This window comes from Ciconia boyciana, chromosome 10 (genome assembly GCF_034638445.1).
Source record: "Ciconia boyciana chromosome 10, ASM3463844v1, whole genome shotgun sequence".
Taxonomy (NCBI): domain Eukaryota; kingdom Metazoa; phylum Chordata; class Aves; order Ciconiiformes; family Ciconiidae; genus Ciconia; species Ciconia boyciana.
Window position 1 is genome coordinate 18,465,073 of NC_132943.1, and position 13,114 is coordinate 18,478,186.

General features: G+C 67.9%; 2 protein-coding genes across 2 annotated transcripts; one reads left to right on the forward strand and one right to left on the reverse strand.

The window, feature by feature from the left end:
* The first annotated feature begins 2,716 nt into the window (after positions 1-2,716).
* On the forward strand, positions 2,717-5,147 carry PRKAG3 (protein kinase AMP-activated non-catalytic subunit gamma 3). The gene is made up of 10 exons (XM_072874965.1): positions 2,717-2,866; positions 2,952-3,033; positions 3,121-3,179; positions 3,464-3,509; positions 3,638-3,692; positions 3,790-3,916; positions 4,026-4,191; positions 4,363-4,400; positions 4,614-4,760; positions 4,845-5,147. The coding sequence occupies exons 1-10, from the start codon at positions 2,732-2,734 to the stop codon at positions 4,959-4,961; spliced, it is 972 nt and encodes a 323-aa protein (XP_072731066.1). The 5' UTR covers positions 2,717-2,731; the 3' UTR covers positions 4,962-5,147.
* A 1,551-nt stretch (positions 5,148-6,698) lies between these two features.
* Positions 6,699-13,114, reverse strand: CYP27A1 (cytochrome P450 family 27 subfamily A member 1). Its single transcript, XM_072874964.1, has 9 exons — positions 12,862-13,114; positions 10,583-10,773; positions 10,115-10,314; positions 9,833-10,030; positions 9,534-9,694; positions 9,014-9,180; positions 8,613-8,694; positions 8,325-8,525; positions 6,699-8,228 (listed from the first exon to the last, which is right to left on the reverse strand). Exons 1-9 carry the CDS (start codon positions 13,093-13,095, stop codon positions 8,103-8,105), a joined length of 1,560 nt encoding a protein of 519 aa, XP_072731065.1. The 5' UTR covers positions 13,096-13,114; the 3' UTR covers positions 6,699-8,102.

Sequence of the window (13,114 nt, forward strand, 5' to 3'; positions counted from 1 at the left end):
CCAGCCCTGCAGCAGGGGAAGGAAGGGTTGGGTCCCCTGAGCTGTCCCTTGCCTGTTTTGGGTTATGTCCCCTGAGCCTGGCAGGGGGATGCTCGGCACTTGGGTGGGTTGCTCGGGGCCAGGGGAGGTGCTGAGCCCCGGGCTCTGGGCCTTGCAGAAAGCCCTTCCCTCCCCTCTGCCTGCAGCCCCCCGCAGCGAGGAGCTGGGCCCTGTTTCTCTGGTCTCCTTGGTGACGATCTCATCGTTCCTCGGCTTCTCTCCAGCACCTGAAAATAGCCGCCGAAAGTGGAGATGCCTGCTCCCTTCCCTCCTGCCAGCACCCGGCCGTGGCCAGGCTGGAGCCGGGCTGCCCGGCTCAGCGCAGCTGTAAGGGCCCGGCCCCATCCCACCCCCTGCACCGCTGCGGAGCCAGGGCCACCCGGGACCGGGACAGCCACTGTGTGCTCCTGTCACCCCAGCCCCGCTGGCCCGTCCCCAGCCCTGGCCTCCCTGCCTCATGCCTCCTCTTCCTCCCTGCCTTGGGGTAGCACCAGGGGCCAGGGGCTTTGCTCCTTGCACCCCGCCACGGGCCAGGGTCCAGCTGTCCCCCGGGAGTCAGCCGGAGCCGCTTTGTGCCCTCGGCCCGGCAGCTACCAGCCCGCTCGCCCACGGCTGCTGCCGGGCCGGCACGGCAGCCGGCCAAGGGGTTATTTGAACCTTCCTGAAATAGAAATGGAGCCGGGAACGAGCGGAGGGCGGGCAGGAGGGGCTGGCCCCGCGGGCGAGGAAGGAGCTTCCCCGGCAGGCGCGGGCTGCCCCGGCCGTGAGAGCCGGGGTGGCCGGGGAGGGCTGAGCCGCAGCGGGACCCCGGGCCGGGGCAGGCAGGGCCGCGGCAGCACGGGGGGAAAAGGGTCCGCAGCTGCTCTGGCTGCTGCCCGGCCTGGGGATGGATCCAGGCCTCCTCCAGCATCCTCGGGGCAGCGGGGGGCTGCTGTGCCCCCCTCCCGCTCCCGCTCCAGGACGGGGTGCGGGCAGGGCCGCATCCTGGCCGGCGTTGAGCACCGCTCCTGGAGGACGGGGGTCCGCGTGGGGACACACGCAGGTTTTCTGCCCCCAGCCATCCCTCCATCACCCCCTCTCCCGCGTCCCCCAGGGCCAGCGCCGTCCCCGGGGTCGCGGCCATCCCCTCCAGCCCGGTGCTGCGGCGTGGCACAGTACCTGCGGGCGGTGGCGGCGGTGTCCCCCCCCGCGGCGGTGGCGGGGGCATGGCTGGCATTGCTCGCTGACACCCTATCTGCCAGGCCCCCGGCAGCCGCGGGCCCAGAATAGCAGCGCTGCCCCGCAGTCAGCATGGAGCGACTCCCCGGCCCCGCCGCGCCCCAGGTACCGCCGGGGCGGGTGGGGGGCCCGGCCCGACAGCCCCCCGCTTGGGGACCGAGCCACCCCGGGGGGGGGGAGGGCGTGGGGGGCTGGCGACCCCCTTCCCACGGCCAAGCAAGCCGTGGGGACAAGAACGCGGAGCGCAGCCTGGCCCGCCCGCCTGCCCCGGCTGTCCCCAGCCCCAGCCCCCTGGCAAGGGTTGGGGGACGTTGGCATGGGGTCGCCTCCTTCCCGGGCTTGGCTCTGGGCTCCTTAGGGAGCCGTCCCTGCGCCTTTGTTATTGTAGGGTGGCTCGAAAACATTGGCTCTGTCAGCGGGTTTGTGGTCCGGGGTTGCTCTTCCCGCCGCGCGTGCCGCTTTGTTATGGTAGGGTCTCCTGGGGACCGGGGGGCACGGGGTCAGCCCTGCTCGCCTCCCTCCTGCCTGGGGCTGTCCCCCTTGTTATTGTAGGGTCTCCCGGGGCGGACCTGGTCCCCGGGGGGCAGGTGGGGCTGGCGGGGCTCCCGGCACGGGAGGAAGCAGGACCGGGATTTACACCTTGGGGTCCGAGAAGGGAGCGGACGGGCACGGAGCCGCTGCGGGACGCGCTCGGCTCCGAGAGCAGCGAGAGGAGCCGGGGGGTCCTGCCATTCCCTGCCCCGACCCGGGGACCCCCGCTGCCCCCCCCCCGAGTGGGGCACAAGCCGGGAGTCCTGGGCTGGAGCCCCCGCGGGGACAGCAGGCTCCGGGGGCCCTGGGCGGGCGGGGGGCTCCCCGGGGGGACTGAGGGCTGAGTCCAGCCCGCATCCCCACCCTGCAAGGACGGTCGCCTCTGCCCGGCTTGGGGGGGGGGGGGCCGGGGCAGCCGGGTGGGTGCAGGCAGCACCCATGGGTGGGGGAGAGGCCGGGCTGGCTCCTGCTGACCCCCCCTCGCTGTGTGCCCCTCAGGTGGCGCTGCCGGATGCCGCTGCCCGCCCCGAGGAGGAAGGTGGGTAGCAGGCAGCACCTAGGCGTGTAGGAGGGGGTCTGGCTCACTCATGCAATGAGCGCATCGGTCCTCTGCCCACCCTGCCCATACTCCTCGTCGCCCCACTCCTCAGCTCCTTCCCAGCAGCTCCCGGTGCCCCCAGGCTGGAGAGCCACAGTGCTGTGTGCTGCCCCTGTGGAGTGGGGAACGGGGGGGTCTGTGGGGAGCACCCCCGCTTCCCCCATGCAGGAGGGCGCTGAGATCTGGCAGCTCAGCTCACAGGCCAGGCCTGGGGCGGGTTTGCCCACAGGGTTCCCGGGGGCCCTGTGCCCCAGGGAGGAGGGGGAGGAGAAGGACGAGGAAGAGGAGGAGGAAGAGGACAGGCGGAGGAGCCCAAGACCTGTCACCTTCACACTGGGCAACGAGATGCTGGGGCTGGGCCCGGAGACTGAGTTTCAGAGCCCTGACGCCGAGGTCTACATGCACTTCATGAGGAGCCACTGCTGCTACGACGCCGTCCCCACCAGCTGCAAGCTTGTTGTCTTCGACATCTCCCTGGAGGTGACAAAGCAGGGGATCGGCGGGGACAGGCAGGGGGGACAGCAGGCTCAGGGACCCCCTGACCCCCTCCCCACTCTGCTGGCAGATCAAGAAAGCCTTCGTGGCGCTGGTGGCCAACGGGGTGCGTGCTGCCCCGCTCTGGGACAGCAAGAAGCAGAGTTTTGTGGGTGAGTGCCAGCAGCACCGCCTGGCCCCTTCCCCTGCCTGGCAGCGAGGAGTGCGGGCAGCGCTGCCAGCCCCACGTGTCTCTACAGGGATGCTCACCATCACCGACTTCATCAACATCCTCCATCGCTACTACCGCTCGCCCCTGGTGAGTGTGGCGAGGCAGGCACAGGGGTCGAAGCAGGGAGGGGCTGTCCCCACCTCTCCTGGTCCCCTCTTCCCTCTCCTGGTCCCCTCTTCATCACTAGACCATGACTGGGGGATGCTCTGGGCCAGCCCAGCATCCACTTGGTGTCCCTCTGCCTGGCACCCAAGATGTGATCCCCCCTCTCAGGGTGATGGGGTGGGATGCCCGGGGAAGGGGGCAGTGCCCTAGAGTCCCCCTCCGTCCCCTGTGGGGCCACCATGACCAGGGCATCTCCCTGCCCTCAGGTTCAGATCTACGAGGTGGAGGAGCACAAAATTGAGACCTGGCGAGGTAAAAAGCTGGGGGCCATGGGGGTGGTGGGGCTGGGGATGTCACGCAAGGCTTGGAGGTGGGCTCTGGGGTGTGGGGCTGCATGAGGGGGCTGGGGGACCCCCTCTCCCACCTCTCTCCCTTGTCAGAGGTGTACCTGCAGGGCTCCTTCAAGCCACTGGTCTACATCTCCCCAAGCGATAGGTGAGTGCCTGCCTGCTGGGGGAGAGCACACCCCACGGGGGGTGTGCCTGGGATGCAGCCCCATCCTCCCCCCTCACTGTGTCCCCATTACCCGCAGCCTCTTCGATGCTGTCTACTCCCTGATCAAGCACAAGATCCACCGCCTGCCCGTCATCGAGCCCGTCTCCGGCAATGTCCTGCACATCCTGACGCACAAGCGCATCCTCAAATTCCTCCACATCTTCGTGAGTGCCAGGGCTGCGTGTGCCCACACATGGTGGGTGTGTAGGGGCACAAGCAAGGGTGTCGGGGTATGTGGAGGTGCCAGCCCAGCCCTGCCCTGCCCCACTGCAGGGCTCCACCATCCCCAAGCCGGGCTTCCTGAAGAAAACAGTGCAGGAACTGTGCATCGGCACCTTCCGTGATGTCGCCGTTGTGCCCGAGACCGCCCCCGTCTATGCCGCCCTGGAGATCTTTGTGGACCGCCGCGTCTCTGCCCTGCCCGTCATCAATGATGCTGGTACCTGGGGAGGGGACCAGCGACCTCCCCATCTCCCTCTGCCAGTGGCTCCAGCCCCATCCTCACCCAAAAATCCCCCTTCCCACCAGTCTGGCTCTTGGGGTGCAGGGGGAGCACGGCAGGTGGTCCTCAGGGCCCCCTCCCCAGCCCCTGTGCTGTCTCTCCTTGCAGGGCAAGTGGTCGGCCTCTACTCCCGGTTCGACGTCATTGTGAGTACCCTGTGTGTTTGCGTGCACGGGCACGAGTGTGGCCCCTTGCACGCTGCTGGTGGGGTGCTCACGCATGCCTGTGCCTGTGCAAACCCGCCCCACGTGCACTGATGCACCTGCCAGCACAGATCTGCCCTGTGTAGCATCGGGGCTCAGTGTCCCCCTCGGTGCGAGGACATGTTGGGGCGCTGAGCAGGGCCACCTCTCCTGCAGCACCTGGCAGCCCAGAAGACCTACAACAACCTGGACATCAGCGTGCGGGAGGCTCTGCGGCAGCGCACTACCTGCCTGGAGGGGGTCCTCACCTGCTACCCCCACGAAACCATGGAGGACATCATTGACCGCATCGCCAAAGAGCAGGTGAGCAGATGGGGTTCCTCGCACCAGTGCCAGCCCCCCCGCCCGCTGCCTGACCTGCCTGTGATGCTCTGCCTGCACCCACAGGTCCATCGCCTGGTTCTGGTGGACGAGAACCAGTACCCGCGGGGCATCGTCTCCCTCTCCGACATCCTCCAGGCCCTTGTGCTCACTCCTGCAGGTATCGATGCTCTTAACTCTTAGCCCGCGACGCTCCGTCTTTCTCCACTTGCGCCCTCCATTTCTCTCCACTTCAGGTAGGCGCCGTCCTCCGCCACTGCGCGCCTGTCCCCTCCCCGCTGCTGGGTCACCCATACCTCGTCACCTCCCTGCTCGGGCCACCTGCCTCCACCCCAGCCAAACTGGCCCCGGGGGACGGAGGAGGCTGGGGCTGGGGTCCGGCAGCACTGGGTGCCCAGGTGGGGACGGCAGGACCCAGATGCTGCTTGTCCCTGGGGACACAAGGATCACAGAGGATCCCTTCCGGGGCCCTGATCCCTGCTGTCTGTGAGGAAGGATGGGGGCACCTGCCACGGAGACACCCCCAGGCCCCCATCCAGGCAGCGTGTGGGATGCAGGTTTTGAAGGTCCCTGGGCTTTGGGCTGGATGAGGGTTTTGGGGTGTGATGCAGCCCAAGATAACAGCCCTTTTTTGACCTCGCCTCAAAGCCCCCCTGAGACCTGAGCCCCTTCACTGCCATTCCCAAGGGATGCAGAGGGGACAGACCCCCATTCACACACCCGGACATGCTGCCCACCACTAGCCATGTGCATGGCGTGGCCGACCCACAGGCCATGTCTGGCAGAGCCCACCACCCCCTCCACCCGCAGCAGCCCCGAAACGGCTTGCCTCAGGGATGGGGCTCACTCCTGGGCCGCGCTGGGACCGCGCTGCCTGGCCACCTGCACCTGGCTCCGCTCGCCCACTGCCTGGTGAGTCCTCACTGGCAATGGGTGGGCATGGTGCTGGCACCCATTTAGGGGTGAACTGGGGAGGGGGGAGCTGGCCCCGCTGCCCAGCTGCTTCCCAAAGTTAATGATGCTTTTTTGGGGTGGTGGTGGGGAACGGGCTTGGGACAGCCCCATGCCCTCCAGTTCCCCCAGCAGTGCCCAGTTGCCCCACACAGAAGGGGACTGGGAGTGGCGTGTGTTAATCATGCCAGACATGGGAGCCCCCCATTTCCCCATCACGGTGCCTTCATTCACCCCATCCCTGGTGCCCACGGGGGCGGCTGTGCCGGGAGCTGCTAAGGGGCCACTGGGATGTCCCTCTCCGGGCCAGCACCCCCCTCCTGCTCCAGGACTTGCATCCAAGCCAGGGATGGAGGCAAGACCCTGCTGTCCCCTGTGCTGTCCCTGTGGCCGCCGAGGCGGGTCGGAGGGCCGCAGGATGCCCAGCCCAGCGCCGGTGCCCTCCGGGGGGTTATGGCCTCACACGCTCTCTCGCCCCGCAGGCATCGACCGAGCCTCACTCTGAAGACACCAGGGAAGTGCCGCGGTCTTGTCCGACTTGGGGGTCTCTTGCGTGGCCCTGGGGCCGTGGAAGGAGGCTCGGGCCCTGGAAGCTCTCCATGGGGAGGGCCTGCCTGCCCACCCCGGTCCTGGGGCTCGTCTTGAGCCCGGGGGCCAGATCCTGCTGGCCTCAGGGAGGCAGGGAGCGGGCAAAAGGGGACCCGGAGGTGCCTCCCACCAGCGAGCATAAGGTGATGCTCGATGGGCACTGTGCCGCGAGGAGCCGTGCCATGCCCACAGCTGGGCGCGGGGACCCGCACGGTCCTGCACGGCCCCAGGGGACTTGGCCACCCCGCTCCCATCCTGCTGCTGGATTTGAGCGCTTCGGCCGCGGCTCCCCCCGCCCCAGCGAGCATGGTCCCGCTGGCTGCACCCGGTGCCCGGTAGCGTAGGCTCAGCTGCACGCACAGGCTTCTTTATTATAGGGTCACGCAGGGCTGGAGCTCCCTGGCAGAGGTGCAGCCTGCGCTGGAGCTGGCGCCAGGATGGGCACTTGCACGGGGACCCTGTGCACGTTTCGGGGTGGGCGGGGGGTATTTATTTATTTGCTGCTCTGTTCAGCCGTGTTGTAATAAAGCAGCCTGCTCCAGGCACCGCCACTTAGCCTTTCTGGGGTGCAGCGAGAGAGCCGGGGAGGGGGTGCCAGCTGCTTGGCAGGGCTGGGGCACCCAGCCTGGGATGCCCACCGGGACCCGCTGCGGTGAAGGTGGTGTGGGCAGAGGGTGACACCTCTGGGTAGAGCCAGGGGGACAGGGACATTGGCTCACCGCAAGTCACGTAGCCTTGATGGCTCCACTGTGGCAGTGGTTAACGGGTCCCCTTGGGGACACCCTGGGGACAGCAGCCTTGGTGCCAGCAAGGTTTCTGCCTGCTGCTTCCCCCCAGTCCAGCTGGGCTCCCCAGCAGCAGGAAGGTGAAGGGGGTTCACCATGGGGGTGCCCAGTACCCCAGCCCTCCAGGAGCCCGGGCAAGTGGCAATGCATCTCCTGCCTGTGGCTCCTGCTAGCTCTGAGCCGCTGCGATGGCCCTGGGTGTCAGCCCCATGTACCCTCTTGGGGACTGGGGGAGCTGAGCCGATCCTCTCCCAGCTGTTTCACCCAGAGCGAGTCCTGCCCCCATTCCCGTGCCCCCATATCAGCATCTCGGTGAAATAACGGCTGATAGCAAAAGGTCCCTGGCTCTGCCAGGGGACGTGGTGCCAGCGCTGGGTGGTGACAGGCCCCCTCCCCATCGGGCAGGACATACTGTGTTATTGCTCTGCTTGCCCAGGGCCAGGGCTGGCTCTGTCCCTTGGGACCAGGTGCAAACCCCAAACTCCCACCGGCGGCTTGACCCTCTCCAGGGAGGCAGGGGGGAAACTGAGGCACGGAGAAGCTGCTTGAGGCCAAGGTCAGCTGTTCAGAGAGGACCCAGACAGCCTGGCTCCAGGCACAGATCCACACACAGCTACACAAGGACGGGACGAAGGAGACACTGAACGGCTGCAAGCCCCCTCCCCAAATCCCCCCCAACCCTGGCAGAGCTCCCAGGTCCCCGACACAGCCCAGCTGGGCACGGGATGGGGGGGGGGACACGCAACCCCTCGCGGCGTGTGAAAGGCACAGCAGTTCCCCAAGCCTCCTGCTGATTTGGGGTGGGGGGACACTAGTGCCCCAGGGGCGATTTGGAGGCATCTCTTATCCCCCCCTACCTTCCCCACAGTGGGGCTGGGAGCCCCCGGGCCCAAGTCGGGCAGGCGGTGGGTGCTGGGGGGGGGGGTTTCCCTTCCTGCCCCTCCTCGTGGGGCAGTGCAGGTCCCCACTTGGCACCCAGGGTGGGGGGGTCGGCGCGCAGTCAGGGGGCCCCCGGGCGAGCGATGAACTCCAGGTTTATGGGCTTGTCGGCCACCAGGACGATGCGGGACACGGATGTCACCTCCACGCCGCGGGGGTCTGGCCGCACCTCGAATGCCTGGATGATCTGTGGGGAGACAGTGGGTGGCAGTGACTCAGGGACTCCCTGGGGCCCCCATCCCAGCTCGTGGTGAGTTGCCCAGGGTGGGGGGTCCCTACTCACCCTGGCGAGGGCCAGGTGCATCTCCAGCTCGGCGATGCGACGGCCAACGCAGGCGCGGACCCCGTAGCCGAAGGGGATGGAGCTGAAGGGGTGGTGGGGGGAGCCGTGGCCCCGGAGCCAGCGCTGGGGCAGGAACCGCTCAGGCTCCGGAAAGTAGGTCTCGTCGTGGGACATCGCGTAGTGCGCCAGGACAAAGAGGGTCTGTGGGGCAAGAAGGGGGCACTTAATGACCCCCGCCTGGCCCCCACCAAGCGCAGCGGGGGTCCCCACAGCACAGCCCCCACTCACATTCTTGGGGAAGAGGTAGTCTCCGATGACAATGTCCTTCTCATAGAAGACCCTGGCATTGGTGGGCACCACAGGGTAGACCCTGTGGGATATGGGGAGAGTTTGTCGGGGAGCAGGATCCATCTGGGGACCCCAGAGGGAGAGAGCCACAGGCAAGACAAGGGGGAGCATCTCCCGCTGCTCAGCAGCTCTGTCCCCCTCCCCAGGGAGGAGGTGGATGGATGTGGCCCTGAGGCACTGAAATTCAGCCTTGCACCCTGCCTGGCCCATGCCTCCATGTCCCCCATCACCAGACACCCCGGCCGGTACATCCCCCGATGGGGGGGAGAAGGGGCTGCCCCCGGCCCTGGGGAAGGGGCCGTTGACAGGGACCCTGGGGCAGGGGCAAGGCTGGGCTGTACCTCAGCGTCTCCTTGATAACGGCCCGAAGCATCGGCATCTTGGGGATATCCTCAGCACCAGGAAACCGGTCAGCGGGCACGACGGCCTTCAGCTCCTGGTACAGGGTCTCCTGGATGTCCGGGTCCCGGGAGAGGTGGTAGAGGGCCCAGGACAGCGTGTTGGAGGTCTGGGGGAGCAGAGCACAGAGGGGAGTGAGGGACATGGGGCCGGTACCCAAGCAGCCTTGTGCCAAGCGTGGCACCAGTATGGTACCAGATAGCCCCTGCTCCAGGGTGCAGGGAAACCAGGGGTGAGGGGCAGAGAGCATAGGGGAAACTGAGGCAGGGAGCAGGGCAGGGAGCAGAGCGGAGGACAGGGCCTGTACTGACCCATCCCTGACAGTTTGCCCTTATGGGGCATCAGCCCCCCAACCCACCAGCCCAGAGCTCGCAGGGGCTGGGGAACATGCCTGAGCATGACCCCATTTCCCCAGCACGGAGCTCAGCGGGGATCCCCTGGCAGCGGCTGCCTGGCTCTCACCGTGTCCACGCCAGCCAGCAGCAGCTCGGCCACACTGCCATAGACCTCGTCCAGGCTGAGCCTGCCGCTGGCCAGCAGGTAGCTCAGGTAGCCGGACACCTCCTTGCCCCGCTCCACCTGCCCCTCCAGCTCCTCCATCTTTCGGTCAATCAGGGTCTTGCCTACAGGGACAGAGAGCGGGACCCAGCACTGATGGAGTGAGGGTGGCCAAAAGGACACGTGGACAGGGACTGCCCCACTTTTGAGGGTCCTTAGGGGGTCCGATCCCACTGTGCCGGGCCCCCATTGTCACCGCTTACCGAAGGCGAAGATGGTGTCCCAGCTGTCCAGGTAGCGGTCCCAGAAGGGCAGCACCTTGCGGCTCCATCGCGGCAGGACGGTGGCGAAGATGGAGTTCTTGAACATGAGGTTGATGGAGTCAATGAAGCGCTGGGTCTCGGCGGGGACCTGCTGCTTCAGGCATCCAATGCGGGTCTCGAAGAGGATATAGGAGATCCCTGTGGGGCACAGGCCACATTCAGACCCCCGTGGGGATGGGAAGAGTGGGGCAGGGCAGGGGCGAGGGGGAGGACCCCTCCTACCTTCCAGGGCAAAGCGGTAGAGCAGGTTGGCCACGTCCCCCACCAGCACCCCCGAGGGGCTGCGGCTCCGCTCGTCCCGCAGCCGCACCATCAGGTCCGACACCACCTCCCCGATGGCGTCTGCGTACAGCACTGCCTCCGAGGGCTTCAGCAGCCGCTTGTTGAGGACCTGGCGCAGGCGGTACCAGCGCTCCCCTTCCCTGCACAGGGACGGGGCTCAGCGCCGGGGGCACCGCCGGGCAAGGGGCTGTGGCTGGCACCGACTTCCCAGTCCCCGGGAGCATCCTCCCAACACTGGGCTGGAACCACCCTGGGGTCTTTCCTCCCCCCGTGGCCATGCCCTTCTGCTTGGGGGGGGACATGCTGCTTGCAGGAGAGGGAGCAGCGAGCTCCCACCCAGACCCTACACCCAAGGAAGGGACAGGAGCCACCTGCCACCCTGCAGAGCGCAGTCAGGGCAGGACTCACTCGGTGAAGGGTCCGTAGGGCAGGCGCCGGGTGTCCCGGTGCTCCTTCCACAGGGCCATGTCGCTCCGCATGGGGTACTTGCCCTCCTGCCGTAGCAGCTGCTCGAGCACCACTGGGCTCCCGATGTTGATGTTCTCATAATGCCCGAAGGTCGACTTCCAGATGGGGCCGTAAATGCGCCGGGACATCAGCTGCGATGCACCAGAGCACGGCAGGGTGAATGGGACAGGGGCAGCACTGGGGCTGGATCAGTCCCTCCCTGCCCTGACCCTGCCCTGCCCTGCGTGTGTCCAGCGTGCTCTGCACCCATCCCGGGACCCCTCAGCACCAGCTGGGCCCAAGCACCCGCCTCTGACCCCCCAAGCTGGCACCATCCTTGAAGCACTCCGCAGATGGCTTGGGCTGGTGTCTCCAGGCATGCGTCCTCTGCCAGCACTAAGCACACCAGGCGCCGACCCCCGGCACAGGCTCGCACATCCCTCACCCACCCCAGAGATGCACGGAGGGCCTGGTGGGTCTTTTGGGGAGGCAAGACCAAGAGGGGACAGCAGGGACAGGGAAAACGGCCAAGCACAGGGCTCTGGCGAGATGCAGGGCCATTGCAGCAGCTGTCGGCAGGTCCAAGCCCCGCTGCTTCCAGCATGGCCGCAACCATGCTCTGCTCAACCTGGGGACAACAGTCCCTGCATGGGTCCTTGAACCCACCACCCGATAAGGGTGGTTAATGATCAGCTCTGAGAGGGCAGCGACAGGCTGGGGCAGTACTGGGCTGCTCCCAGGGCAGGCTGCCACCCCCGGGGCATGGCCTTGGGGCCACGGGCTCACAAGCCAGCAAGGGGACATTCACCAGCATCAGTCCCGCTCTGGGCTCTGCCAGTCACAGCTCTCCTCTCCTTGGCCCCACCCAAGGGTGCCATGCCTGCCTCCCCGCCAGGGAGCACCGTGACCCCCAAGCGCATCCCTCGGGAGCAGCCAGGCACCCCTTTGCAAGTGGATTTGCACACGGCCACATCCAAGGGGTGCTTTCATTCCCACCCAGGCACCCCAGAGCCCCTGCGGAGCAGGGCCAAGCCTGGGGGGCTGCGGGGGACCTAGCAGGGAAGCCCTGGTCCCCGTTCCCCGTGGCTGCGGGGATGCACGTGGTACAATCTCCCTTGGTGACTGACTGCATCGCAGCCTGCGCCCGGATTCAGCTGGATTCGTCACCGCGGGGAGACGTTCCTCGCGCGTGGTGGCAGGAGGGGGAGGGACGGCTGCCCCGGTGCTGCAGGCGGCTCGCCGGGTGAACACGCTGCGTGGGGCCATGGGCAGCCGTGGCCCATGCTGAAGCCTGCCCACCGGCATCTGCTGGCAGCCGGGACCCGGCATGGTGCAGGCCTGGGAGAGCAGAGCTGAGAGCTGCCAGATCTGGGGAAAGGCACCTCCAGAGCATCTATCTTCAAAGCCGGGCCGTGCTCAGAGCCCCAAGGGCAGGAGGGAGCAGCAGGGAGCTCCCGTGCCCACTTCCCAAGACCCTGCTGCCCTGTGACAGCCCCTTCTCCAAACAGCAGTGCCTGGTGCTCTGCGGTGCCGGGGAGGCCTGATCCTGCACGCTCCTCCCGGCCCGGTCAGAGCTCCAGGGTGCTGGAAGATGCCGCCTGGCTCGTGGCCAGGCAAGCCCATCGCTTGCTTCATCCAATGTATGAGGAAGTGTCGACAGAAGAAAACAAACACTTCTGCCTACCCCTCCCCTGCCTGCCTGGGTAGGATCTGCCCAAACAACTGCCCGGCTGCCTGCCCCCCAAACCACGGCCCCTCCGGCTTGTCACGGCCGGGGCAGCTCAGGCTGCCCGGGGATGCCGGGACCCTGTGAGCTGCCCCCAAACCTTTGCCCTTAGCTGCCTGGCCAGCTCGAGGATGCTGGAGCAGCCCTGGGCTGGCAGGACCCTCCCGGGGCCACCCGGTTCTGCGCTAGCCCCTCTCCGTGCTGCTCGCCCCAGCATCACCCCACGGTGCAGGGGTGCTCCCCGCCGCCCAGCCCCTCCTCTCCCCCGCCCCGCCGCCCCCGCTCAACTCCCTGCCGTCACTTGTAGGCTGCTCCCCCCCGGAGCCCATCTCGCCCTGCCCCCGGCACGCACCCACTCCCCCTCCGCACCGCGCCTCCCTGCAGCCCACCCGGGAGCCCCTCCACCCCACGCACCCCTCCCAGCCCCCCCACCCCCACGCACCCGCGCAGGGCGCCCAGGCCCCCGCGCACCCCCGGCCTCCCGCAGCTCCCCGGCCGGGCTGCCCCGGCGCACCTGCAGCCGGTGCGTGTGCAGCAGGTAGCCGCGCAGGAAGAGCCAGACGAAAGTCCGGAGCAGCCCCGGCCCCGGTAGCTCCTCCGGTCCCTTCAGCCGCGCCGGCCCCGCCGCCGCCGCTGCCGAGCCCCCGGTCCTGCGCGGCGGCCCCGGGCTGCTGCGCGGCGGCGGCGGGCGGGGGCGCAGGAGCAGCGGCAGCAGCGGCCGCCGGGCCCCGCCGCTCGGGCCCGCCATGCTCCGTCGGCAGCGCACG

Excerpts from the sequence above, each read along its gene's own strand:
- PRKAG3 (XM_072874965.1), top strand. The coding sequence starts at position 2,732 with ATGCTGGGGCTGGGCCCGGAGACTGAGTTTCAGAGCCCTGACGCCGAG. Across the intron at positions 3,180-3,463 it reads GCTACTACCGCTCGCCCCTG|GTTCAGATCTACGAGGTGGA; the intron begins GTGAGTGTGGCG and ends CCCTGCCCTCAG. Across the intron at positions 4,401-4,613 it reads ACTCCCGGTTCGACGTCATT|CACCTGGCAGCCCAGAAGAC; the intron begins GTGAGTACCCTG and ends CCTCTCCTGCAG.
- CYP27A1 (XM_072874964.1), bottom strand. The coding sequence starts at position 13,095 with ATGGCGGGCCCGAGCGGCGGGGCCCGGCGGCCGCTGCTGCCGCTGCTC. Across the intron at positions 9,181-9,533 it reads TGCTGGCTGGCGTGGACACG|ACCTCCAACACGCTGTCCTG; the intron begins GTGAGAGCCAGG and ends CTGCTCCCCCAG. Across the intron at positions 8,695-9,013 it reads GTTATCAAGGAGACGCTGAG|GGTCTACCCTGTGGTGCCCA; the intron begins GTACAGCCCAGC and ends CATATCCCACAG.